Raw genomic sequence first — 27454 nt, forward strand, 5'->3', positions numbered from 1 at the left:
AAAAACCTGCACCCCCAAAAAGGGGGGGTAGCAGACACAAATCTCTCTATCTCTCACTATCTATCACTATCTATCACTATCTATCACTATCTATCACTCTATGACACTGCAGCAGCAGCACTGACAGTTATTTATATATAAAAAACCCCTGCACCCCCAAAAAGGGGGGGTAGCAGACACAAAATATAGCTCTCTCTGTCACTATCTCTCTATCTCTATCTCTCTCTCTATCTCTCTATCTCTCTATCACACTGCAGCAGCAGCAGGAAGTCTCAGGAAGTCAGATCCAGGAAGCGTCCAGCACGCTACAAGCAGTGATCAAGTGATCAGGTAAGGTATTTGCAAGGATCAGGTAAGTATTAGCAAGGATCAGGTCAGTATCACGGCAGATAGGCACGGTGACCGCTCTGCACGCTATTCCAGACCGGAATGGCGTCTGCAGCGCAGTCACCGTTAGTTTAAATGTCGCGCCTTGGCTGTGATTGGTCCGTGGGTCCCACGGACCAATCACAGCCTTGGGGGCAGGTGGGGTGAGGGTGGGGTGAGGTGTCATCGTCACCGATGACCCCCTCATGCCCCCTGACACCCGGCGGTGATTGACACCTGTGTTACCGAGCGTCTGATTCGCTGGTAACACAGGAAACCGCTGTGAATGGCTGTTCACACTGAACAGCCAATCACAGCGATCGCCGACGGGGGGGCGGCATCGCAGCCCCCCCTGGGCACGCAGGGACATGTCTGCTGTCAGGGACAGCAGACATCGTCCCTCTGTCACTGCGTCTCGAGACGCAGTGACAGTTTAAAGTCATGACGTATATATACGTCATGTGTCGGGAAGTACTTCCCGGCCATGACGTATATATACGTCAAATGTCGTGAAGGGGTTAAAATTATTTTTATTGTATTTTGTCTGTCATACACATGTTCACCAGTAGATGTCAGCACTGTATCATAATTCGTTTGTTTTTCACTTTGTTCATGATTTTTTCACTAATGTTGTGCATCCTCATATTTACAGGTGCTGTGTCCTGGATGCCTTATGCACTTTATTGACATCATGTTCCCTGTATGCGATTCATGTTTTGTTATGTTTTTCACTGTATCAGCACTTATGTACTCTCGATATGCCCTTCACAGCCCGCCCCACGTGATCGCCGGACAGGCACCGCTCTGATGCGCCTGAGGGAAGACACTGACAGGCGCGGTGACGTCATCACAGTGCGATCAGACCCGGAAGTCAACCCAGCGGTCTCCGTGTGCGAGCGCAAGCTGCAGGAGGGGGTAAGTACTCGAGCCTTTATATTCCAATGCTTTTGTGCCAGCTATTGTTACACCTTTAACTTGTCCTGACGAAGGGGGAGACCCCGAAACGTAGGCGTTCCTTGACTGAATAAACCAGTCCACCTTTCACCCTAAACAAGTCCCTGAGTGCCCTTTCTTCGCATTTGTATATAAATATATATATATATATATATATATATATGTAAGTAGGTGTATCGGTTTGGCACTCGTGGCTTCAATAAAAATCCAGTGCCAGGAACATAATAGAGCAATAAGAGACACTTACCCCCTCAGAGAAAGGATGGATCCGGCACACGGTAGTATAGGTGAAGAAAAAGAGGTTTATTAAGAGTGCAACATTGCACTAAGTGACAGCTGCTGACCTGACGGCCGTTTCAACTGCTGGGTGCAGTTTTCATCAGAGGTGAGGCACAGTAGTACAGAGCAGGTTCAAATAGCTTCAAATTGCGCCAAAAATCATGCAAATGAGGTCAACCAAGCCTTCCTGCATCACTGTAGCTGAGTGACAGCAGGGAAGGGGGGGGGGGGGGCGTGGCTCTATGATGCTATGGGAATCCCCAGTGTGTCATCAGTCTCAGAAGGAGACTGGCTCCGGGGTCCCGTGTGTACTTGTACTGTGCGGCGGCAGCTGTCACGGAAAGCACAGCTGAGCCGCCGGGAAGGTGATTGCAAGGGGTGCGGGGAAACAGTGCGCCTAAGGCACTGAGTGGCAGAACGGAGGCTGATGTGTATGGAGCGGGTGTGTGCACTAGCAGGGCGGATCGGCAATGATGTACTTGGTTGGCCCCATCTACAGCACAGAGGTGTACATACAAATATGGGCTGGTACGGGGGTAACATGGCATATACAGAAAATAAGGCATATAAAGAAAATAAATAAAGTAAAGCATAACAGGATATGTCTAGTCATTGGCAGCAGCATAGAAACATCTGTAAGGAGAGAAGTACATAGAATCCTAAGTACTTTATAAAACCGGTCGACACACGGCGGTGTTGACATTGAGACAGTACATAGAAAATGGTCAAAACAAACCGAAACGACGACACACAGCAGTGTCGACAATTATAATCAGAATCCTAGCCTCATGTTGACTGCAGTAGAGTAATCTATGCCATAAACGCTGACACAAGGTCCGGGCACCCAACTGTGTCCAGATTCTGTTCCAGTAGGACCAATGACAAGTGAATATGTATGCATATATTAGGGTAAGGACCCTAGGGAGTACGACACACGGCGGTGTCAACATCTCTAGAAAGGATGCAAATCTTAACAGAAGATTTAAACAAAGAGTATTGTCGACATGAGGGCATTTAACCAATATGCAGCCCATAGAACTGATGACATCTGTGCTGAGTACACGGCGGTGCTCACACAAATTATCAGACGGTGATTAACATAACAAGGGGTGGAAAAGATAAGTAGTAATGTAAAAAAAGAATTCAAAGAAAGCATCCCATCTTAAAGTCTTCATTTAGTCCCTGTGGAGCAAGGCAGTTAAGTCTAAAAATCCAGGAGAGCACCCGTTGGAGAAGCAGTCTTTCTCTGTCACCCCCAAATTTCATAGGGGGGACATGGTCGAGAATGGAGCATTTAAGATCCGTGACTTTGTGGGATTTTGTCAAGAAATGTCTTGCAACCGGTAAGTTCTTCAGTTCAGTCTGTAATACATTCGGGCTGGTACTTTTCTTAATGGACGACCTGTGCTGGTTCAACCTTTCTTTGAGCATGCGGGTAGTTTTGCCCATATAATATATATATTGTGACAAGAACACTGGAATAGTGTTTGAGGGCAGGTATATTTGTCCCAGGTCCTTGTCCTACACCTTTTAGAAACAGGTGTTTTGCCTCACAGAGGGCTAATCAGCAAGCAAGCTGTAAAAAGGCTGCCAGAGTTAACAGTGGGAGAGAGAGGACTGCCTGGGAGATTGCAGAGTCTCTGTGTGAGAAGCAAACCTGCCTTTTACAAGTGAGTCCCCAGTGTTGACTGGGAAACTTTGTATTTTTCTTTAGTGACAGTTAGGAGTATCCTGTGTATAGTTATTGCCGGACAGGCAAGGTATTTTCTTTTTGTGTTTATTTTGTTTTCTGCTGAAATAAAACTGGTTGCGGCCAGTTGTACCACAAAGACTGGACTGGTGTGATTACTCAGCTGCTGTTGGCTGCCTTCTACCCCAGCAAAAGGCATCCAAATTCCCCTACAGTGTTACAACTTGGTGGAGAATGCGAGCACTCCGTTCTGTGCATAAGTGAGAGCTGCAGCTGTGTGAGCCCTGCAGAAAACAGTGGTTTATGCAGATACAGCCCAGTGTGAAGTTGCTGAGAATTGCCTGAGGATTTTATATATGTCCTGGGTGAAAGCAGCTACAAAGCAACCTGACAAATCTGTCAACATGGAGGAACTGCTTAAAGCCTTGCTGCAAGCTACAGCGGTACAGCGGGAGGCCACAGCAGCTCAGCAGGAGGCCATCAGGCAGCAGCAGGTGGCAATGGATGAACTTTGCAGGCAACAGCATCAGGATAGAGAGGCCTTAACCGCAGTGGTGCGAAGCTTGGCAACACGGACCGGTGATGTGGCCGTCAGTGCTCCAGCCAGCTCTAGTTCTATCTGGGCCAGTCACTTCCTGCAGAAAATGACAGAGACTGATGATGTGGAGGCCTATCTGACCACGTTTGAAAGGACTGCTGAGCGTGAGAACTGGCCTGAAGCACAATGGGCCAGTCTGCTAGCACCTTTTCTCTCGGGTGAGCCCCAAAAAGCATACTTTGATTTAAGCCCTGCAGATGTTCGGGACTATGACAAGTTAAAAACTGAGATCCTAACCCGCCTGGGAGTCACACTGTCCGTAAGAGCCCAACGGGTGCACCGCTGGGTATATGCCCTGGAGAAGCCTCCTCGCTCACAGATGCACAACCTTATTCAGCTAACCAAAAAATGGTTGCAGCCAGAGACATTAACTGGTCCCCAGATGGTGGAAAGAGTCATCATGGACCGCTATTTGAGATCCTTGCCTGTGGTCCTGCGCAAGTGGGTGAGCCATGGAAATCCGGATACTGCTGACCGGTTAGTGGACATGGTAGAGAGGTATCTGGCGGCAGAGGAGTTACTGATGACCACCCAGCACCCCACAGATCCCCGACAGCGCCCTTCAGTGAAGACTGGTAAGACTGTTCCATGGGAAAATGTTGCTGGGCGGTTAAGAGAGCGCAAGGCTGGAGAGACTGTAAACAGTGGCCCTGGAGACAGGCCAATGGGACTAGAAAGGTCTATGCTGCCCAAACGGGTTGATAATCGTGTGATTAAATGTTTCAGGTGTGGTATGCCAGGTCATGTTATTGCTAATTGCCCAGTTACGCAGGAACCCATGCAATGTGATGCTGCCTTTGAAAATCGCAGAATGTCTTTCTTTGCTAGATTAGCCTGTACTGTGGTGCCTTCTCCTAAACTCGAAAGACAAATGTGTGATGTGTTCTTAGAGGGTAACCGGGTAGAGGCTTTGCTGGACTCAGGAAGTTTGGTTACCCTTGTGAAAGCTGGATTAGTGAATCCCTTAAAAGTCCAGCAAATACCTATTGGGGTTACTTGTATACATGGGGATACCCAACATTATGCCACTGCTGAAGTACATATAGAAACTTGTTGTGGGTCAGCAATTGTGAAAGTAGGACTGGTCCCCTCTCTGGTGCATGAGGCCATAATAGGGAGGGATTTTCCTCATTTTTGGAAGCTGTGGGAATCACGTTTAGCCACAGATGGGAGAAGTGAAGAGCCAGTAGTTAATGCCAATGATTTTGTGGATGTATGTGGGTCCTTTGAAACTTCTGACCCTTTACCTTTTGCTAGTTTGGCTAGGGAGGGGACAGATGGAGAGTCCAGTGAGGACCCTCTTGCTGGAAACAGAGAGGTAGTAGTGCCCGATCTGGAGGTAAAGAAGGATTTGTTTATGTCTGAACAGTTAAAGGACCCTACTTTATTGAAGGCTAGAGAAAATGTTAAGGTTGTTAATGGGGAACCCGTGGTACCAGGTGCCAAGATTTCTTATCCCCACATGGCTATTTGTAATGAGCTTTTGTACCACGTTGTCAAAAAGGGTGAGGAAGTGGTGGATCAGCTGGTAGTTCCCCAACCTTATAGGAGAACGGTACTAGATTTAGCCCATAGTCATGTTACAGCAGGACATTTAGGGGCAGAAAAGACCACTGATAGAGTTTTACAAAGGTTCCTTTGGCCAGGGGTGTATAAAGAAGTGTCTTAATATTGTTCTTCCTGTCCTGAATGCCAGTATCATGCCCCTAGACCTCATTTCAGGAGCCCACTAGTTCCCATGCCTATTATAGAGGTCCCATTTGACAGAATAGCCATGGATCTCATGGGGCCCTTGTTAAAATCCGCTCGGGGCCATCAGTATATTTTGGTAATAATGGACTACGCCACTCGATATCCTGAGGCTGTCCCTTTACGCACTATCACAACCAAAGTGATAGCTAGGGAACTGGTGCAGGTTTTCAGTAGAGTGGGAATACCAAAGGAAATTTTGACTGACCAAGGTACTCCATTTATGTCAAGGGTCATGAAAGAATTGTGCAAATTGTTTAAGGTCACCCACCTCAGGACGTCTATCTACCATCCCCAAACTGATGGGTTGGTGAAAAGATTTAATAAAACGTTAAAAAGTATGTTAAAAAAGGTTGTTGACAAAGATGGGAAAAACTGGGATTGTTTGTTGCCCTACTTGTTGATGTCCATCAGAGAAGTTCCGCAGTCCTCTACTGGGTTTTCTCAGTTTGATTTGTTGTATGGTAGACACCCCAGAGGGCTGTTGGACATTGCTAAGGAGACGTGGGAAGGACAACCCACCCCTTATAAAAGCGTTGTTGAACATGTATCACAAATGCAGGATATGATTGCAACCGTGGTACCTATTGTCAGAGAGCACATGGAACAAGCCCAAAGTGCTCAACAGAGGGTATATAACCGGAGTGCCAAGATACGGGAATTTGCTCCGGGGGATAGAGTTCTTGTGTTGGTGCCCACTGTGGAAAGCAAGTTCCTAGCTAAATGGCAGGGACCATTTGAGATTTTGGAAAAAGTGAATGAGGTCAATTATAAAGTATACCAACCAGGTAAGAGAGAACCTGAACAAATCTACCATGTTAACTTAATCAAACCCTGGAAAGATAGGTTGTCTCTGTCAGCGGAGCCTTGCTCTTTGGCGTCTTCACCTCGGTTGCTTCCCGCGGTGAAGGTGTCAGAGACATTGTCAGCTGATAAGAACAATCAGGTTAAAGAATTTCTCAACCGAAATAGGGAGATATTTTCAGAGCTGCCTGGCCAAACGACCATAATAAAACATGACATTGTCACTGAACCAGGGGTCAGGGTTGATTTAAAGCCATATGGGATTCCTGAAGCTCAGAGAGAAGCTGTCTCTAAAGAAGTTAAAAACATTTTAGAACTAGGAGTCATAGAGGAATCCAACAGTGAGTGGTCCAGTCCTATAGTTCTCATCCCGAAGCCAGATGGTAGCATACGCTTTTGTAATGATTTTCGTAAATTAAATGAGGTGTCCAAATTTGACGCATACCCCATGCCCCGTGTGGATGAGCTTATAGAAAGGCTGGGAACAGCCAGGTTTCTCACCACATTGGACCTGACTAAAGGTTACTGGCAGATACCCCTAACTGATAGCGCAAAAGAAAAAACAGCCTTTTCGGTTCCAGAGGGGCTGTTTCAGTATAAGATGTTACCTTTTGGGTTGCATGGGGCTCCAGCAACCTTTCAACGGACGATGGATAAAATTTTCAGGCCCCATAGAAAATATGCAGCTGCATATTTGGATGATGTGGTAATTCACAGTACGGACTGGGGGTCCCATTTGGTTAAAGTACAAGCAGTACTGGACTCAATCAGAGAAGCAGGGTTTACTGCTAACCCAAAGAAGTGCTGCCTCGCAATGGAGGAGGTTAAGTACTTGGGCTTCACCATTGGTAGAGGTCTGATTAAGCCCCAATTAAATAAAATCGATGCTATTCAAAACTGGCCTCGGCCAGTGAATAAAAAACAAGTAAGGGCTTTTTTGGGAATAACTGGGTATTACAGACGATTTATTCCTAATTTTGCAGCCACAGCAGTGTCGTTGTCAGACCTTACCAAGGGGAAGCAGTCAAATACGGTGAAATGGAACCCTGATGCAGAAAAAGCGTTCCAAGCGTTAAAAGTGGCTTTGTGTTCACAACCTGTACTGATAATGCCAGATTTTTTAAAAGAATTTATTGTACAGACAGATGCCTCAGAGGTAGGCATAGGGGCTGTGTTGTCCCAAACCAGAGATGGGGATGAACACCCTATCATCTATTTGAGTAGGAAACTCAATGAGCATGAAAAAAAGGTATGCCATTGTGGAAAAGGAGGCTTTGGCCATTAAATGGGCATTAGATACCTTGAGGTATTACCTCTTGGGAAGACAGTTCAGGCTAGTGACAGATCACGCCCCTTTAAAATGGATGCATGTAAACAGAGGTCAGAATGCTCGGGTAACCAGATGGTTTCTAGCATTACAGGATTTCAAGTTTAAGGTCGAACATAGACCAGGTTCACAGTTGGCCAATGCAGATGCATTGTCCCGCACCTTCTGTTTCGGGCTACAAGTGTTCCGGCCCCTAGGTTGAAACAGGGGAGGGGGATATGTGACAAGAACACTGGAATAGTGTTTGAGGGCAGGTATATTTGTCCCAGGTCCTTGTCCTACACCTTTTAGAAACAGGTGTTTTGCCTCACAGAGGGCTAATCAGCAAGCAAGCTGTAAAAAGGCTGCCAGAGTTAACAGTGGGAGAGAGAGGACTGCCTGGGAGATTGCAGAGTCTCTGTGTGAGAAGCAAACCTGCCTTTTACAAGTGAGTCCCCAGTGTTGACTGGGAAACTTTGTATTTTTCTTTAGTGACAGTTAGGAGCATCCTGTGTATAGTTAGTGCCGGACAGGCAAGGTATTTTCTTTTTATGTTTGTTTTCTGCTGAAATAAAACTGGTTGCGGCCAGTTGTACCACAAAGACTGGACTGGTGTGATTACTCAGCTGCTGTTGGCTTCCTTCTACCCCAGGAAAAGGCATCCAAATTCCCCTACAGTGTTACAATATATGTATGTGTGTATATATATATATATATATATATATATATATATATATATATATATATATATGTGTGTGTATGTATATATGTATATATGTGTATGTGTATATATATATATATATATATATATATATATATATATATATATATTGTGGTCGAGAGGGCTGGCACTCCTGTCTCCTTCTGATAATACCCTGGTGCCTTCCCCAGAAAGCCCAAATGGACAGACTAAGATATCGGTAGCAAGATGGGCGGCACTCAGTAGGATTTCTTGTAGCAATAAAAGACCAGACTTTGGGTTCAATTTGCCAACGTTTCAAATCTTATTTCAGATTTTTCGTCAGGGACAGTGAATATAACATACAATCTTACCTTTATACCATACAAAAGTACAGTGCACTCCCCGCCGTCCCGCCTCCGCACGCCCGCTGTCCGCCTCCGATGACATCACCCTGCCTCTACATTCACCATCACTGGAACGCAGGACTCCTGGAAGTTTGCGTTCCACCTCCCTCGGACACTGCCACTGCCGTCAGGATTTTCTAGTGTGGTGTCTGGAGTTGAGGGGCATCGGGTTGGATCATTGTGCGCGCTTGACTTTAAAACTTCTGGAGGAAAAAATTAAACATTTTATTAAGTGAAAAATCCAACAATTAATAAAGAACAGTTTTTAAAAAAGCATCAATTGGCCTAATTCGTATACCCTCTATGTAAGAGGTGTTAAAGGCAAACAATGGAGAAATAAGGGAACAATTCACAATGTATATATATGTAAATACTATTATTGGAGGCAAGGATTGTCTATCAAGAACATCTACCGTTAGACATGGAAATAGCGTTATGCAAAACAGAAACACTTTAGTTTGATCCATAGCTGATAATATCATATCCCTATCTATTGTAAAGATATTTAAAAAAAAATATATATATAGGTAATTAGTGAAGAACTATTTTTATGAAAAAAAAAATCAAAAAAAAATAATTAAAAATTAAAAATGAATGAAAGGTAGATGTCCAGTGAAGAACTATTTTTATGAAAAAAAAAAATCAAAAAAAAATAATTAAAAATTAAAAATGAATGAAAGGTAGATGTCGCACTCACAACCTAAGTTAAAGAAGAGAACACTGTGAAATATACTTCATAAAGAAAATCCCTCCAAAAGGAGTCACTCAAAAAGAATTTCCCTTGTAAAGAAAAAAATTCTCCAAGTGTAGCCCTCTGGAAGGTTCATCTCATGTTAATGAAAAGGAGTCCAGGATAGCTGCTCGTTAAGTCCTCTTGGGGCCACCGTATCTAGTTTCGCTATCCAAAGGGTTTCTTTTTGTAACAGCAACTTAGCTCTGTCTCCTCCTCTTTTTGGTTGTTCCACATGGTCGATGATCTTATACCTCAGTTGTGCCAAAGAATGTCGTGCCACTTTGAAATGTTTCGCCACGGGATGGTCCACTTCCTTCCCTTCAAGGATTTGGCGTATAGCATGGCGATGCTGGTTTGCTCTCTCTCTGAAGGTACACACAGTTTTCCCAATGTATGCTAAGCCACATGGGCATTTGATTATGTAGATGACAAATTTACTCAAACAATTTAAGACATACCGTATAGGGATCTTTTGTCCCGAATGTGGATGGGTAACAAAAGATCCAGTCTCCAAATAGCTACATGTGGTGCAGCCTAGGCACTTGTAGCACCCGTTTCTTTTGGTCATGAAGTGTTCATTGGCTGATTTTTAGTTGTCACGTCATTTTTGACCAGCCAATCTTTCAAATTTTTTCCTCTCTTCTGACAGTTGAGGATACGGGTATCTTTGAAACAAGGGAGGCTGGGGTCTGTAGCTAATATGGGCCATGCCGATTTTATGGTTTTCTTGACCAATTCACTGGCTGTGGTATGGTAATTTACAAAGGGTAAGACCTTTTTGTTCTTTTTTGAATTTAGTCTTGAGACTTTCTGTTCTTGGCAACATTAAAGCTTTGTTCTTAGCAATTAAGAGGTCTTGTAATTTGTATCCTCTTTGTAAAACTTTGTTAACCAGTGCTTCCATTTCTTTTGCTGCTTCCGTTTCATTACTGGTGATCCTCCTCACTTAAAATTGTGAGTAAGGAAGTCCCCTTCTCATGGCTTTGGGGTGGTGACTATTATAGTGTAGAAGAGTGTTCATGTCAGTTGGTTTTGTATACATATCAGTTCTCAGACCATCATCTTCTCTGGTGATTAGGACATCCAAGAAATGGATCTGTTGAGGACTACATTCGTAGGTAAATCTGATTGTTGGATCCATGATATTGACAGTTGCCATCTCGTTTTCAAATTCAGATTGAGTTCCCAGCCAGAAGAGGATGATGTCGTCGATAAATCTTTTGTAAAAAAGTATCCGATGTTGCATATTTTTGGATTAGTCAAAAATACCTTCTTCTCGACATTGAAATTGTGGGCATTCGCAAATGCTGGAGCTGCATTGCTGCCCATGGCACACCCTATATTTTGTAAAAAATACTCGCCATTAAAATAGAGAAAATTTCTAGTAAGGGTTTTTTCGAGCAGTAATAATAGGAAGTCGACAGATGGGCCCATATAATGAGTGTTGTCCACAAGTAAGGTTTTGACTGAGTCTAGCCCCTCTTTGTGGGGTATATTTGTGTACAGACTCGTTACGTCAATACAGCATAGCAGTGTGCCCATGGGTAAGGGACCCAGTTGTTGTAAATTGATGAGAAGATCAGTTGTGTCCTTCAGATAAGTGCTTTCTGCCTGTATCACAGGTTGTAACCAATGGTCGACATATTTGGCTATAACACTGTATAATGAATTTCTGGCAGAGATTATAGGGCGTCCTGGTGGACAAGTCAGACTTTTATGTATTTTCGGTAGGCTGTACAGGAGTGGTACTATAGGGAATTTTTGTACTAACGCCTCCTTTGTGGTTTTATCAATGGTTTTTTCTAAAAGTGCTTGTTCCAGGATGTCATCTATCTCTGCTTTGTAGTTAACCGAGGGATCTCCAGGAATTTTCTCATATACCATGGTGTTGCTTAATTGTTTGTATATTTCTGCGGTGTAGTCCTCAATGTTTTGAAGGACAATTGCCCCGCCTTTATCTGCTGAGCGTACAATCAGTGAGTAGTTTTCACTCAGACTTTTCAAGGCTTGGTATTCTTCCTTATTTAAATTGTTTGTCACTGTGTCGGCTTCTTTAGCTCCTCTGGATACCGTTGATTCTAGCATCCGGCTGTAACACCTCAAAGAGGGGTTGAATGTCTGTGGCTCAAAGGATGATTTGGGCCTAAAAGGGTGTGCGTTCATGTTACTTTCTGAATTGACATATATATATATATCTGCAACTCTGTATCTGTAGTGTACCTTTTAACTTGTGGCTGCGGGTTAAAATACGTTGGTAAATCCAAGAGATGTCTAAAAATTAGAAGTCAGGAGCATCTCCGTAATATCAAACATGGGGTGCTAAATCATAGTGTGTCTAGGCACTTTAAGGAGACCCACAACTGTGATCCCAGGTCCTTGACATTTTAAAGGGATTGAGTTGGTTCATAATAGTAAAAGAGGTGGGTATCACGAGAAATTCTTATTGAAAAGTGAAACCACCTGGATTTAAAGACTCAACACCCTGGCTCCTAACGGCCAAAATGAGGGTTATGAGAACTCCATTTATTAACCAATAGAGGTCTGTTAGCCATGATTTTTTGGATTATGAGGGTCACATTTTGACTGTGGGTGATCATTTATAACCTCAGGATATTTTATAAACTGGTATAATAATTGTTCAATTTAAGCAGTGCTTTCCGTTTTTTAAGATATGTCATAATGTATTTCTGTATGATTATGCTGCAATTTTACTGTATCTCTGTATTATTATGTAGAAGGTTGTTGTGATGTATCTCCAAAAACCTGATTTAATATTTGTATTGGAAAATGTCATTTAATGTTGCTATTATTATGTATATACGGGAGGTAATTTTATGATGTATATGACCTGCTGTTTGGTGAGGCCAGAGGTGAACTGCTCATAATCAGTGCTCTCTCTGTATAGGGTTAATAGTGCCCATATGTACGCACTGTCTTATATATTGACAGGCGCTTAGTGTTTAATTTGTTCTGCACTAGGCATTCAATGTTGTTGCCCAGCTGGTCTGTTTACAGACCGTTTAATTCATTTATCTGGAGGTGTGCCGTATCGCAGTGTTCCCCACCTCCTGCTTTGCGGTGCCCAATGGTGCCGCTCGTGTCGTCCTGTGATTGACGACCGGTACGGCACCGATGCTGCCGTGTTCTCCGACATATAAGGAACGGCTGAGACATCCTCAGTATGACGCACCTCTTATCTAAATATCGCCCGCCTCTCTTAGTTCGGCAGCCAATGCTGCCGCCCGGGCTTCACAATGATTGACAGCTCTGGGGCAACTTAAACACCAAGAGCGTACGTAGTAGCCACGCCCTCTGATGAAGTCCTATGATGAAACGCGTCAGAGCGTGGCCTACGACGCTCTCTTTTCTCTAACTACTGGACATATGGAGTTGGTCTGTTCCTGTACGCCTCCCTGCAAGCCAGCATAGCAGCGTCTATGTGGAGCTTCCTTTCCGGCACAGAGTGTGAGCAGTTCAGTCTATGGCTATGTTTTAAATCTTGTGGTACCCAGTCCACAGAGTTTTAATATATGTATGAGTCTGTATTCACCTGTACCTTGGATTTTATTGTATCCATTTAATGTTTACATTTGATATTGCACTATGAAGCGCCTTATCTCTGCCTCCTTCTATATAAATATATATATATATATATATATATATATATATACACACATACATACATACATACATACATACAAGAGATTATAAAACCAAGCGCTAAGTTAGAACAGTCCTTTGCATCCAGTAAGCAGGAAACCCTTCCAAGGAATCCAAGCACCAATAACCATATATAGGAGTGCAGCAACTTTTCTCAAAGGAGGACCTCTGGAATCCACAGAGGGAGAAAATCTAGAAGAAAATGGAGAAAGTGCGCTTCATGGTGCATTAAACGATAACCATTTAATAAGGACAATTTATCTCCAAGGTATAAAAGAGTCAGAGACTCGTACCATAAAACACAACACTGTGGACTGGGTACCACACGGTATTGGTATAAAACCAAGGGGCAAAGCTGCTCACACTCATCCACGACGGATAACCAGACATGTCCTACAGAAAGCTACAAAGCTAGCTTGCTCTACCGCAAGCTGGGACGTCATGGGCTGCCGAAGGCAGGAGCGAGATCAGCTGGAGGTGCACGTCGTAGGCCCTGACACGTTTCGTCATAAGACTTCATCAGAGGTGACTCACACACGCTCAGCCGTGGCCACGCCTCCCACTGTATCAAACCCTACCAGAGCATCGTGCAGTATTGGCCGGCATCTGCTTCCTGATTACGGGGTCTGATGCGGTGGATGACGCGGAGGCTCCCACGGCGCACCAGTGAGTGGCAGTGAGACGGTGCAACGTCAGTGAGGACGCGCCGGGACAGCCGACCGCACGAGGAGGCACACTGGGATCCCTGAACGCCGGTGATAAGGCAGTGGATGCGGCAGGCACAGACCCGGCATATAAGCGGGGTGCCTTGGAGCCATTGGACCCGGCGTAGGCAACGCTGGCTGTGCACAGGAGAACTGAGGAGCATCAGTAAAAAAGCAGCTAGTGAGAAGCTATATGGTGGTCGTTGCTGCTGCACGTGAATGGTGAGCAGTGGGGGTGAGTTGACAGTGTCATATACTTATCTGCAAAGCAGTTTTTTATCTGGAGTCTGTTGGTTGTCACCATGAACTGTTTATTCAAGCAGCTGTGGAGTGAGGTGGTGGAGCCATTTAGCACACTGTGCTACTGAGACATAGTGCAGTAAACCACACTATTGACTGTCTACTACAGAGTGGCACACAGCGTTGACTTTTGTATTGCCTAGTGTGGTATTGAGGCAGTTGTCTGTCTGAAGAAAGCTAAATAATTGTATAACTGCCAGGCAAAAATAAATATTTCAAACATCTGACCCAGGCGTTTAAGCTATAACAAAAGAAGAGGTATTTATTAACTTCTTCCAATATGGGCAAAACCGGCACAGCGGCAGCAGCGCGCCTGGAAAAGTACGCCAGGACTCAGTCAGGGAATACATCCCAAACCACACTCACTACCCCTCAAACTACCCCTACAAAAGGACCGAACCCCACTGCCACCTCAGATAGCACATTACAACAGATTCTGGATGCCATCCGCAGCAGCGAGGCACGCCTGCTAGAAAAAATAAATGATGTGCAAACTGATATAATCCAGATAAAACAAGATGTGAAAGCAGTAAAGGATAGGATGAAAGAAGCGGAGAGCCGCGTCTCTAATTTGGAAGATTCCAACAATAAATTACAGCATTCAGTGGATGAAATGGCAGAACAAATTTGTGATATTAAATACAAGCTATCAGACGTTGAGGGCAGGCTGCTTCGCAATAACATCAGACTGGTGGGGCTCCCGGAAAGGGCAGAAGAGAGTGATGCAATAAAATTCGTTGAGCAGTTAATAAGTGACAACTATAACGCTGCATCGTTCTCAGGGCAATTTGCCGTAGAAAGAGCCCACAGAGTACCAGCTAAACCCCCTCCACCAGGAGCACCTCCACGCACCTTGATCCTGAAAATGCTTAATTATCAAGACAGAGACGCAGTGCTGCACCTTGCACGTACGAAAGGACCGCTGGAGCATAAAGGGACTAAAATATCTGCTTTCCCCAACTTCTCATGAGAGGTCCAAAAAAACAGGATTAAATTTGCAGATATTAAAAAGCGTTTGAGAGAACTTGATCTTAAATATTACATGTTGTTTCCAGCAAAGCTGAAGGTTATAACCGACGACAAAACTTTCTTCTTCCAAACTCCTAAAGAAGCGGGCGAATGGTTAGATAGAAGGGTTTCATCGAAACGTCCGCTAGCTCCTTAAGCTATAATATATATGTGCATTAAAGCCGGGGGGGGGGGGGGGGGGGGGACTGCCTTACTTTGAATACGTGGCCTTGGGATTATATTAGCCTCTAAAAGGGAGGAGAGAGAAGGGAGAGACCTAGGCTTTTTTGGTTTCTCTTTCTTGTCTTTCTTCTAGGGGGGGACGAGTCGCGACATACTGTAAATATGCCCAGGGTGGGGTGGCATACAGGGAGGGGGGTGGGGGGTAAGTGTGATGTTGTATGTGTAATGTTTTTGAAGAAGACAGTGGGGTGCCAGGATGGATTAAAGAATCTATCGGTACCTGTGGGGATGCAGGGGGGAGCATGGTGTGCATTAGAGATTTGAGATTTGTATTTAATAATTAATAATTAAATGGTGTGTATACTAACTTGGAATACTAGGGGCATGAATGATAAAATAAAGCGCTCCTTAGTGATGCGCCAGCTTAGATGCTGTAACGCCGATATTGCATGTCTAACGGAAACTCACCTGACAGGAGCTAAATTGCAGATACTCAAAAGAGCATGGGTGAGCCATGCATTCCATGCTCCCTTTACATCTTCTGTGCGGGGTATTTCAATTCTAATTAGAAAATCAGTAGCATTCACATGCAATAGAGATCGACCCAGGTGGCCGGTACATTTTTTTGGACTGTAATGTTAACACTAAACGTGTATATGTATATGTTATCTTGTATCTCCTGTTCCGTATCGCTTGTAATTAACATCCTAGATTTTTTACCTCTGTATGATGACTGCCGTGTCTCGTATTGTGTATTGTATCGTCTTATTTTTTATTATATTTATGTCTGTTGCAAAATGGAAAATAAAAACTCAATTAAAAAAAAAATGTTAACACTAAACGTATGCAGCTGCTCGCGGTTTATATTCCACCCCCCTTTGCTTTCGATATATTGTTTAAAGCTGCTGATTTTGTGGCGCATATGCCTGAGATCCCGGCAGTGTGCATAGGGGATTTGGTACTCTTTACCTAGAAGGGCGCCAGCGATTGAAATCGCGGGCGTCGGGGGTAAAAATTGCGGTCATCGCGGTCATCGCGGGTAAATCGGGATGCCCGCGATGACCGCGATTTTCCCATAGGGAACAATGTTAAAAAGGCTGATTGACCGCGATTTTACTGTTAAATGCCTCAATGGACCCGATTTGGCCATAGGAATCAATGTTAAATGGGCCACAGAGCCCAAATAGGCACAATTAACCCTTAAATGCCCCCCCCAATTTTTAACGCCACCCCACGATCCACGCCAACCCGAAGCGTGGCGAGCGCAGCGAGCCCGCGAGGGGCGGCGGTACGCGTCCTCCGACCTTTTCATGCCCTACTATCCACTAGGGCGTGGAGTGAGAATAGAATAGTGTGGCGAGCGCAGCGAGCCACCGCGGATACCTTCACAGGTAGACGCGTCCCCTCGCGGGCTTCACAGGTGTCGGTGTCGCCACGGACACCTGTGAAGCCCGCGAGGGGACGCGTATAACTGTGAAGGTATCCGCGTCCCCTCGCGGGGCTCGCTGCGCTCGCCACGCTTCGGGCTCGGTGGCTCGCTGCGCTCGCCACACTATTATATTCTCACTCCACGCCCTAGTGGATAGTAGGGCATGAAAAGGTCGGAGGACGCGTACCGCCGCCCCTCGCGGGCTCGCTGCGCTCGCCACGCTTCGGGTTGGCGTGGATCGTGGGGTGGCGTTAAAAATTTGGGGGGACATTTAAGGGTTAATGGGCTCTGTGGCCCATTTAACATTGATTCCTATGGCCAAATCGGGTCCATTGAGCCATTTAACAGTAAAATCGGGTCCATCGCGCCTTTTAACATTGATTCCTATGGGAAATCGGGAGCATCGCGTCGCGGGCATGGCGGGTACATTTATGGCCGGCCGCGACGCGACCGACACGATTTCCATGTTTAACATGGGTTTCAATGGGAAATCGCGGGCATCGCGTCGGTCGCGTCGCGGCCAGACATAAATGTACCCGCGATGACCGCGACGGGCGCCCTTCTAGGTAAAGAGTACCGGGGATTTTAATAATGTGCTAGACCCCAAGCTAGACAGATGGAAGAAACCTCAGTTGGGTAACAGCATCATTAGCGGTTCTAAAAGTTTTGGAAATTTTATCAAAGACCTGGGATGGGTGGACCCATGGAGGGTTAGAAATCCAGACTTGATACAGTTTTCATGCTTTTCTGCATCATATACAGATAGGGCAGGCCTTATGCTTGCTGGCGAATCGCCAGCAGCATGCTGCTGGCGATCCGCCAGCAACACGGCGCGCCATCTGACTGAGACGCGCGTGCGTCCCCCACGCACGTGCGTCTCAGTATCCGGGCGGCCGGCGGGCGAGGCGGACGCAATACTGTCCGCCTCCCGCTCGAGGGGGGCTGGGGGGACCCGAGGAGGCTGTGGGGGGGTGCGGGCGCCCGGTGTGGGCACCGGGCGACCGTCGGAAGGGGACGGCAGCACCGTCGGAAGGGGACGCGCGCGCACCTCGTGCGCGCGCGTCCCCTTCCGACACACAGATGGCGCGGGAGCAGGGAATGGCGAATGGCGTCGCCATCGCCATCCCCTGCAAAGATGAGCCCGGCCCCATCTGTATAGCTTTCTCTAGAATAGATATGGTGTTGATATCTAGGGAACTGTTACCATAGATGTAGGCTATAAAACCAGAGGGATTTCAGATCACTAGCCTCTAGTAATAGAATTAGAAGATGCCATTGATAAAGGCTGTCGATTTTGGAAATTTGATGCTACATGGCTAACCAGAAGTGGGGTGAGTTCTGGGATATAAATAAAGGGTCAGCACCAGACGCTATCACATGGGATGCTTTTAAGGCGTATTTAAGAACGGGCAAAATTAAAAGGGAAAGCAGGCAGAAAAGAGTGGAACTTGAGAAATTATGCAATGAATGCGAAGTCAGATATTTGACTGACGATACCCCTGAAACAAAAATAGCTTGGGACTCGGCCAGAGAAAAGTGGCTTGACTATATAAAAATAGAAAACATAAAAAGTATGAAATATAACTCACAGAGGCTATATGCTAACTCTGACAAACCTGGTAGCTATTTAGCATTCCTGGCCCGTGTAGATAACCCTACAAATACCATCCATAAGATTCTTGACAAAAATGGGGTAATGCAATATAAAGTAGGAAATATAGGTGCAATATTCAAAGATTTTTTCAACAACCTGTATGAATCAAGATCTACATATGATTAATCGCAAGTACAGAATTATCTAGGTAAAATCAAATTGCCAATGCTACAGGGGGAAGACAGAGCAGATCTAGATGCCCCTATCAAGTTAGAAGAGGTAATACAAGCCATTAAAGCCCTACCAGGGGGTAAGGCCCCAGGATTAGACGGCATACCCATTGATGTTTACAAAAAATATGTAGAGTTTTTCGCTCCCTTACTACTGGAGCTGTTTACATCGTGTTTTGAGACAGGGGAGTGCCCCCAGACCATGATGGAGGCTAGGAAAATACTCCTCCTTAAGCAAGGACTTTGTCAGAGGGCGTGGCTACTACGCGTACAGGTTGAGCCTATATACTGCCGGACCTGTCAATCACGAGCGGCCGGACCAGGGCACTCCCCTTTAGTACTAAGCAAACAGGGCTGGACCTACTGTCTCAGCCTATGTTATGGCCGGTAATACCTGACCAATCATTAACAAGCAACCGGACCAAAGCACACCCTTTACTAGAAGTGAGGGGGGGCGGACATAATGCCTCAGCCAAAGTCCGAACGGGGTCTATTATAAAATTAATTGTTTGAAAATTCATGCTTGTATAATACAAGGCTGTCCTATATCCGTAAATAGATAGAAACATAGAATTTGATAGTAGATAAGAACCATTTGGCCCATCTAGTCTGCCCCTTTTTTTACCCTTCAGGTAATCTCAACCCTTTTTAATCCTTATTTCTTTGTAAGGATATTCATATGCCTATCCCAAGCATGTTTAAATTCTTCTACTGTCTTAGCCTCTACCACCTCTGATGGGAGGCTATTCCACTTATCCACTACCCTTTCTGTGAAGTAATTCTTTCTAACGTTTCCCCTGAACCTACCTCCCTCCAGTTTCAGTGCATGTCCTCGTGTTTTATTACTTCCTTTCCTTTGAAGAAAATTTCCCTCCTGTACTATGTTAAAACCCTTGATATATTTGAAGATTTCTATCATGTCCCCCCTTTCCCTTCTCTGCTCCAAACTATACATGTTAAGATCTTTTAGTCTATCCAGGTAAGTTTTGTGATGTAGGCCATGCACCATTTTAGTTGCCCTTCTTTGTACACTCTCCAATGTATTTATATCCTTCTGAAGGTAGGGTCTCCAGAACTGGACACAGTATTCCAGATGAGGCCATACCAATGACCTATAAAGTGGCATTATTACGTCTTTTTTTTCGGGATGCAGTTAAAATCCCGGTGGTCGGGATCCCGGCGTTCAGAATCCCGACCGCCGGAATCCCGACCGCCGGAATCCCAACACATTCTCCCTCCGTGGGTGTCCACGACACCCCTGAAGGGAGAATAAATTAGTGTGCCAAGGCACCGGGCCCGCTGCGTGGGGAGCGCAGCGAGCCCGCAAGGGGGGGCGATCCACGTCCCCCCCTTGTCGGCATTTCGGCTGTCGGGATTCCGCCGTCGGGATTCTGAACGCCGGGATCCCGACCGCCGGGATTCAGTACTGAATCCCTTTTTTTTTCTGCTACTGATTCCTCTCCCTATGCAACCAAGCATCTGACTAGCCTTCCTCATTGCTTTGCTACATTGCTTTCCTGCCTTTAAGTCACTTGAAATAGTGACTCCTAGATCTCTTTCCTCCTCAGTAGTTTCCATTATAGTACCCTTGAAACTTGTACCCACACTATCAGCACTACTATGTCATTACGAGGCTGAGCCACCTGATAGGGGCTACCAGCCTCCATATGACCCTATGTCCTATGTATGCGGCTATGCAGCTTATTATGATGCAAGACTGTACTAATCGCCACACTATCCAATGTGCGCAAGGTGTATACCAACATGAATCCCTTTCAGACAATTAAGGGTCCAGGTCTACACTGCCAGCGATGGCTTAATATGACCAGGCTGAAGGAGCCGTATGTGACACAGATGACGGGTCTATGTGGAGATCTATGATACTTACCAGCCCAACACATTCGTACCTGTACTCCTACGAGAACTCATATCTCTGATCCATCTTACATTATGTTTGATCCATCAGGGTTTAGATGTTGGGGATGCGCACACCACTACATTAGTAACCTAGACAACCACAAACAAACAGGAGCGTTAACCACACCCCACTGAGACGAGCCCATGACTGCACAGCAATCTGAATTGCCAGGCGGCAGCGTCACTCGCATGACGCCAACGCCACTACATCCACCTACGCCCCGGTGTTTGGGCGCAGCGTCCGATCACTATGGCAACCGTGACGACACACGGCAATGTCAGGAACGCTATTGGGGGTGGTAACTGACACGTCTTCCAGACGGACCCCGACTGGTCAGAATAGACCACGTGCGCGGGATGCGCGATCCACGGCCGCAGCAATGATTGGTTCATCAATCATAACAGATAATGACGCATCTCTGGACGTGTGTTTACATGTACCAGGGTAACACCATGACCCTGTGTGATTGGGTGGGCAGACCCACGGGGATTCGAGGCGGGAAAACGCGCTGATTGGTGATTGGTTTAGGGATGTGACCAAGGGGTATTTAAACCCTTACTTACCTACAGGCAGGTTGGCCCTGAAGAAGCTACACTGCGAAGCGCGTGCCGGCTAGCGGTGCGCAGGCAGTTGTGTGCTGTTTTTGTTATTTTCTTTGTAAATTGCATTTTGATTTATGTATTACAGTGTGTTGCCTTGTAAGCCCTTGTAAGGGCTACAACTCACACCTGTGCCGTAGTGAGATACACCCCACCTTGGGAGTTCTCACTCTCTCTGACCCCTCTCCACTTGAGAGCCAATAGTGGTGACTGTGTTTCCCCTGGTCTATGGACAGGGACACAGTTCACCTCTCAAGCTTTACCCATAGCTAACTTACCCTCCCCGTATATCTAGGGGTTCTCTGGGGTTGAGGTCTCTCTGTCATTGTCACAGATGTGACACCCCATTTGAGACTCCTGTTTGGTACCAGTGCCAGGTGACCTATACAGCACTTGGGTCCTACGAGGCACGTGAGTGAGTTATTAGTGGTGACGTTGTCTCCCCCTGTCTATAGGGGCACATCCCACCTCAGAACCCTCACTCGCCTCTGCCACAGGCGACAATATCAGGCACCCTGGGGAAGAGTTCTCTCTGCTATTCATGACAGACAGGACACCCCAGTAGCTGATTTTTGTCACATACAGCTTTGTGGCCTTTGTGCTATAATATACAGATAGCACCAGTCAATTTACTGTCAGAGACGGCACACATGTGAATATATTAATTTATGCCATAAGAGTGGAGTTATCAGAGGTCAGTTGACCCAGCTCCCCTGGCAGCCCAATACTACTGTTCGCTGGGGATATTGTAGACCCACGGCTCGAACTGAGGCAAGTGTACAGCCACACCTGCCTGCCACCTTTGTTTTAATAAAAGTGTGTTATCCCACCCCTGTACGTTATATATGTCTTTTAACTAATTTTCGCAGCCTTTTAAAGGTATAATAATAAAAGTTAATTTTTATTGCATGATTTACTCTCTGTGGTGCACCCACACAAGGACACTCTTCTTTCTTCTTTTTCTATACCCTTGATACTATATTGAGCCTTTGGGTTTTTGAGTCCCAAGTGCATAATTTTGCATTTTTTAGCATTAAACTGTAGTTGCCATGCTCTTGACCAATTCTCAAGTTTACTTAGATCATCAGTCATTTGATTTACCCCTCCTGGTGTGTCTACTCTGTTGCATATCTTTGTGTCATCTGCAAAAAGGCATACTTTCACTTCAATACCATTTGCAATGTCACTAACAAAGATATTAAAGAGCACTGGTCCAAGTACAGATGGTACTCCACTGGTAACATGTCCCTCCATAGAATGCACTCCATTTACTACAACTGTCTGTTTCCTTTCCTGCAACCAGGTTCTTATCCATTTAATTGTTTTATATGACCATAAGCAGCCTTTTACAAAAGCAAGAATATCACATCAATATTGAGATAAAACATATATATATATATATATATAAAAAAAAATATATAAAAATCACAAAACACACATTTACAGAATATAGCATAGCAAATATCATGTTTTTTTAACAAAACCGGTACCATGGAGGTTTTCAGAAAGGGCAAATCCCATTCTATACCAAAATGTAGAGAATAAGTGTCAGACACTAAAAGGTATCTGTCACTTTAAGAAGCCCGGTCCTGCTCAGTAATTAAATGTCCATACATTTTTAGTAAAGAATATAAAGCAGTTTATTAAAACAATATACAATGATAATTCCCTCCAATATCAATTCATGAATTGTATATACAAGACAACATAACACAACATAACAGACAAGACATAAGACAACATAACAGACAAGACATACAACAATAAACATATAGTAAAAGCTAGATTAGCTGGGATTTGCCGATAGGTTCAGTCAATTCTATTGGAATAATGAATGAGGCTTTGTGCAAAATATCGCTAGAGGCAATTAGATCTTTTATATAGTTACCAGTCCTGTACACTTGGTTCCATAAATGGTGCGCTGTTTTTTGTGGTTATTTAACCTCAGGTCAGTCTCTCCAAGAATTTACCAGAGATGTACTCCGGAATAGCTGTAGTGGGGACCTTCTCCTGCTGGACCAGCCAGCTGGGTAGTTGTTTGTTTGTAATCCACGTGTAGTTGCGCTAAACAGGAACGATGCACAGTGAGGACCAGCGGTGGGTATGGGCTCAAAAACGCGTTTCTCCGCCTGTCACTGGAGTCGGCGGCTTCCTATACCAATAGCAGTCATTACACATAATATGAATCCTTAATCGCATCACTTATAAAGGAAAGAATACTAAGGAAAAATTACTAGTTTGGGACAAAATTACACATAGCAATAACTCCTTATCTAAGGAGCATTTGTATAGGCAATAATTATTTGCCCAGAACCAATAACACAAACGACCTAATATTACATTTACCATAGGACAACTTTTTTAAATGCAATTAGATGGAAATACCAAAACATCAGACATCAAACAAGGTCTGCAGTTAGTTTATGAACAGGGTTATTTTGTAGCCCTCATTCAGACCCGCTGGTGCTAGCCTGTTTAACCTTAGTATCCATGTTGTTTCTCGCTTCCACAGGTATTTTTCATGATCACCTCCTCTTTTGCTCGGCTGGACTAGTTCTATACCTTTAAATGATAAACTGGAGGGGTCACTATTATGAACCTCTTTGAAGTGTCTAGAGACACTATGGTTAAGGATACCATGTTTGATGTTGCGAATGTGTTCAAGGATGCGGACCTTTAAGCATCTCTTGGTCTTACCTATGTACTTAAGCCCACACCCGCACATCAAAAGGTAAACAACAGATGTAGTATTGCAATTAATAAAACTATCCTTAAGGTCTGTACCATCGATACTAGCACCCTTCTTCATAAAAGGACAGACTTTTCGTGGCAACTGACGCATGTGGTGGTATGTATAAATGTGTTTTGTATATTGTATTCTGTTGTATGTCCTGATGAAGAAGCAACATAAATAAATTGGCTTCGAAACGTCGACCACTTATGCCGACTACGTATTGATTTATTGAAGTTGAGTGCCGCCGCTTTGGTTGTATATTGGAACCCTGGATCAGGGATATCTTGGATGGCACCGCCATGATAATGCTGGTGAGGAGTGCTACTCAGATTGGACTTGTATATTTCATCAGTAAGGCTACACTGATGACTGAGTATTTATAGCACCCATTTAAAATTTGCTTATACATAGTTACATAGTAGGTAAGGCTGAAAAAGACTTGCGTCCATCTAGTTCAACCTGGTATAGATATCCATTGCTGATTTGGTAGGTTCTGATATTTTACAAACAGATTATATTTCTTATTTGTACCCATGGATGTTTTTCTCCAGTAAATGTTTGTCCAACTTTGCCTTGAACGCATTTAATGAGCCAGCCGATACCACCTCTCTGGCAAGAGAGTTCCAGAGTTTGACTGTTCTGACCGTAAAGAAATTCTTTCTACTAGCTGAATGAAATATTTTTTCTTCTAATCTATACTCATGCCCTCGTGTCCTAGATTCCTTTCTAGTAGAAAAGAGGGTGTGAGACAGTTCCTTATATTGGCCCTTGATATACTTGTACATGTTGAGCATGTCCCCCCTTAAACGTCTCTTTTCCAATGTAAATAGTCCCAAATTGCTTAATCTCTCCCCGTAGCTTAAATTCTCCATTCCCCTAATAAGCTTTGTTGCTCGCCTTTGGACTTTTTCTAATTCTATGATGTCCTTTTTATAGTTTGGGGCCCAGAACTGCTCTCCATACTCGAGGTGAGGTCTCACCAATGCTTTATACAGTGGCATAATTACCCTTGAGTCCCTAGTTTCTATTCTCCTCTTAATACACGCCAGAATTTTGTTGGCCTTTTTTGTAGCTACATTACAATGGGCACTACATCCCAGTTTGCTGTCTATTTGGACTCCTAGATCCTTTTCAAGTATGGAATTACCTAGTTCCTCTCCGCTAAGGTTGTAACTTGCACACTGGTTGTGTCTCCCAAGGTGCATAACCTTACATTTATCTACATTGAACCTCATCTTCCATTACTATCATCACTACGAAACATCTCTTGAAAGTGACTTTTGGGTTAGTGATAGTAAATGGGTGTGATGGGGTGCTCATTGAAAATAAATCTAAATTCTTGTTTGGACATGATCCCATCATTATGTGCTTCCTCCAATAAACTGAACAACTCAGTTTGAAATAGAACAGTTGGATCTTTGGTCAATTTCGCTTGGCCTCAAGCAGATAGTCTGCTCGGTCCTGAATGACCAGGCCCCCCTTAAATTACCATCTATTCAGATTAGATGATTTTTTTGTCTTGCTCTCAATTTCCCTGCATAGATCCTTAAAGTCACAGCGGGTAGTTTTATAGAAACTTTCTATACTACTACTACTACTACCCTTGATCTTAATTGGAATTTTTTTTATTTATTTTTTATAATGTCAACATTTTTTGAGGGGCATCTATTTTCTCCCATAAGTTGAATCAGATCCGCCAACACTTGTGTGTCCTCTGAATCTAATAGAATGGGTGTGGATGATCTGTTGTTCAGACAGGAAGGAGCGGACATTGCTACAGGGGCACTTTCAGAGAGGAGGAGGTGGTCCTTGTACAGCCTCCTCCGGCCGGGCCCCCTCCTCTCTATCGGGAGCAGCGCAGCATCATGGAGCACCATAGGACCCGTCCAGTAGGAGCAGCATACTGCTGTATGGAGTCCAGCACCTTATGTGGGTCCTCCATGTGCGACTGACATGTGCAGAGGTTTCATTATATACATTATTGTTGTTATGATCACTTTTTAACAGAATAAACCGTCTCTCATACATCTGAGTGCACATCACCTACCATCTTCTCTTCTCTACACTCATTTTGTGGTCTTACTAGCTTCTTCTTGTGTTTCTCTAGGTGATGTGGATGAAGAAGAGAAGGTTCTGAGTAAGAACATCATGAAATATTGGGCCAACTTTGCCCGCACTGGGTAAGATATCTGCAAATCACCCTATGTAGTCTGACTGTTCTGGAGCCCAATACTGGGTAGAACATCTAGGCTGTAGCTCCTTCTCCGGGGTATCATGGATGACCGAGGAAAGGATTAGGACTACAGAATGTCCCTAAGACCTGTAATGGTGCTGCTGGCTCGGGTGACTTGTGTGACTGGGAGATTATAGCATCTGCCGCGTTCCTCTCTTCTGATACATATTGAACCATCAATGATTTGATCTATTTCAGCAATCCCAATGGGCCAGGTCTCACCCACTGGCCTGAGTACGACCAAGATGAAGGTTACATGATAATTGATTTAGAGCAGGTGCCTGCGAAAGGGCTGAAGGCGGATAAGTACAGATTCTGGATGACAACCCTTCCCAAGAAAGTGCAGGAGCTGCAGAAGTCAGGGGAAGCCCATTCTGAGCTGTAGATGACCCCAGAGCTGCCCAGGTCATTGTAGGGAAGGGAGACCATGATCCTAACCTACTCCAAGCATGGCCAAAACCTAAGCCGTACTCTGTATGGGTACCACATGCAGAAAGCAGGTTCCAGATCCTTGTTCTGTATGGCCTAGAAGCACCATACACAGGGGCTGCAGGAAATCTCCCTACTGACCCCTAATAACACTTTGGTTTGGATGATGACCCAGCATTTGGTAATGATACTGCGGAATACGATGAAATATTTAATTCATTAAAAAATAAAATAATTTTCATTGTTATTTGCTTATGTCTCCGCCTTTCTTTTATACAAAACTTAACTAAAGTCTTAACTGGTCTCCGACTGACGGGCAAAAGTTTATGCTTATGCAATTCTCAAAAGTTTTGTAAAGTGAAAATGTTTCTCCTTTAATGGACCATTAAAGGCCATTAACCCCTTCAGTGGGATGGCCAGCAATATCTCGGGCTGAGCTGCGCTGCAGGAGCGGGCTCTCCCGACAAATATCCGTGCATGCCACTGTAAAGCAAGGGTGTGTCAGTGGTGCCTCTAGCGGGGACCAACTGGAGCAACATCATCCCCCCCATGTCTGATCCTTCCCATCACCGCTCTGGGAGGACCGGGGAGGATCCGAGCCACTTGGGGAGATTGGCTGCGCTTGGCTGTTCGTGTGTTTGGTCGTCCAAACACAGGAATGACCACAGATGAACGTCAAAGCGCCTGAACTCCTGAGCCCCGCAAGCAGCCTCCAACTTCTCCAAGAGGCCGCAAACAGCCGAAGCCAGCAGCAGCAGCACCAGGGGAGCAGGATCTGCTGCAGAAGCCAGCAGCTGCCCCTTCTGTACCTGCCCTGGTAGGTTTGTCCTTCCCCAGGAAAACTCACCACTGAAGGGGGTTAAGGATC

The 27454-nt window shown here is 44.9% G+C and overlaps 1 protein-coding gene across 1 annotated transcript in view; it reads left to right on the plus strand.

Moving 5' to 3' along the window:
- The window catches only part of LOC146046331 (pyrethroid hydrolase Ces2e-like), a 111143-nt gene extending 84365 nt beyond the window's left edge, over positions 1 to 26778 (plus strand). Inside the window, 2 exon segments of the mRNA XM_083165590.1 lie at positions 26032 to 26104; positions 26356 to 26778. Coding sequence (XP_083021716.1) covers positions 26032 to 26104; positions 26356 to 26542 — 260 coding nt within the window. The 3' untranslated portion in view covers positions 26543 to 26778.
- The last annotated feature ends 676 nt before the right edge of the window (positions 26779 to 27454 follow it).

Source organism: Crinia signifera, chromosome 11 (genome assembly GCF_055691185.1).
Source record: "Crinia signifera chromosome 11, ASM5569118v1, whole genome shotgun sequence".
Taxonomy (NCBI): Eukaryota; Metazoa; Chordata; class Amphibia; order Anura; family Myobatrachidae; genus Crinia; species Crinia signifera.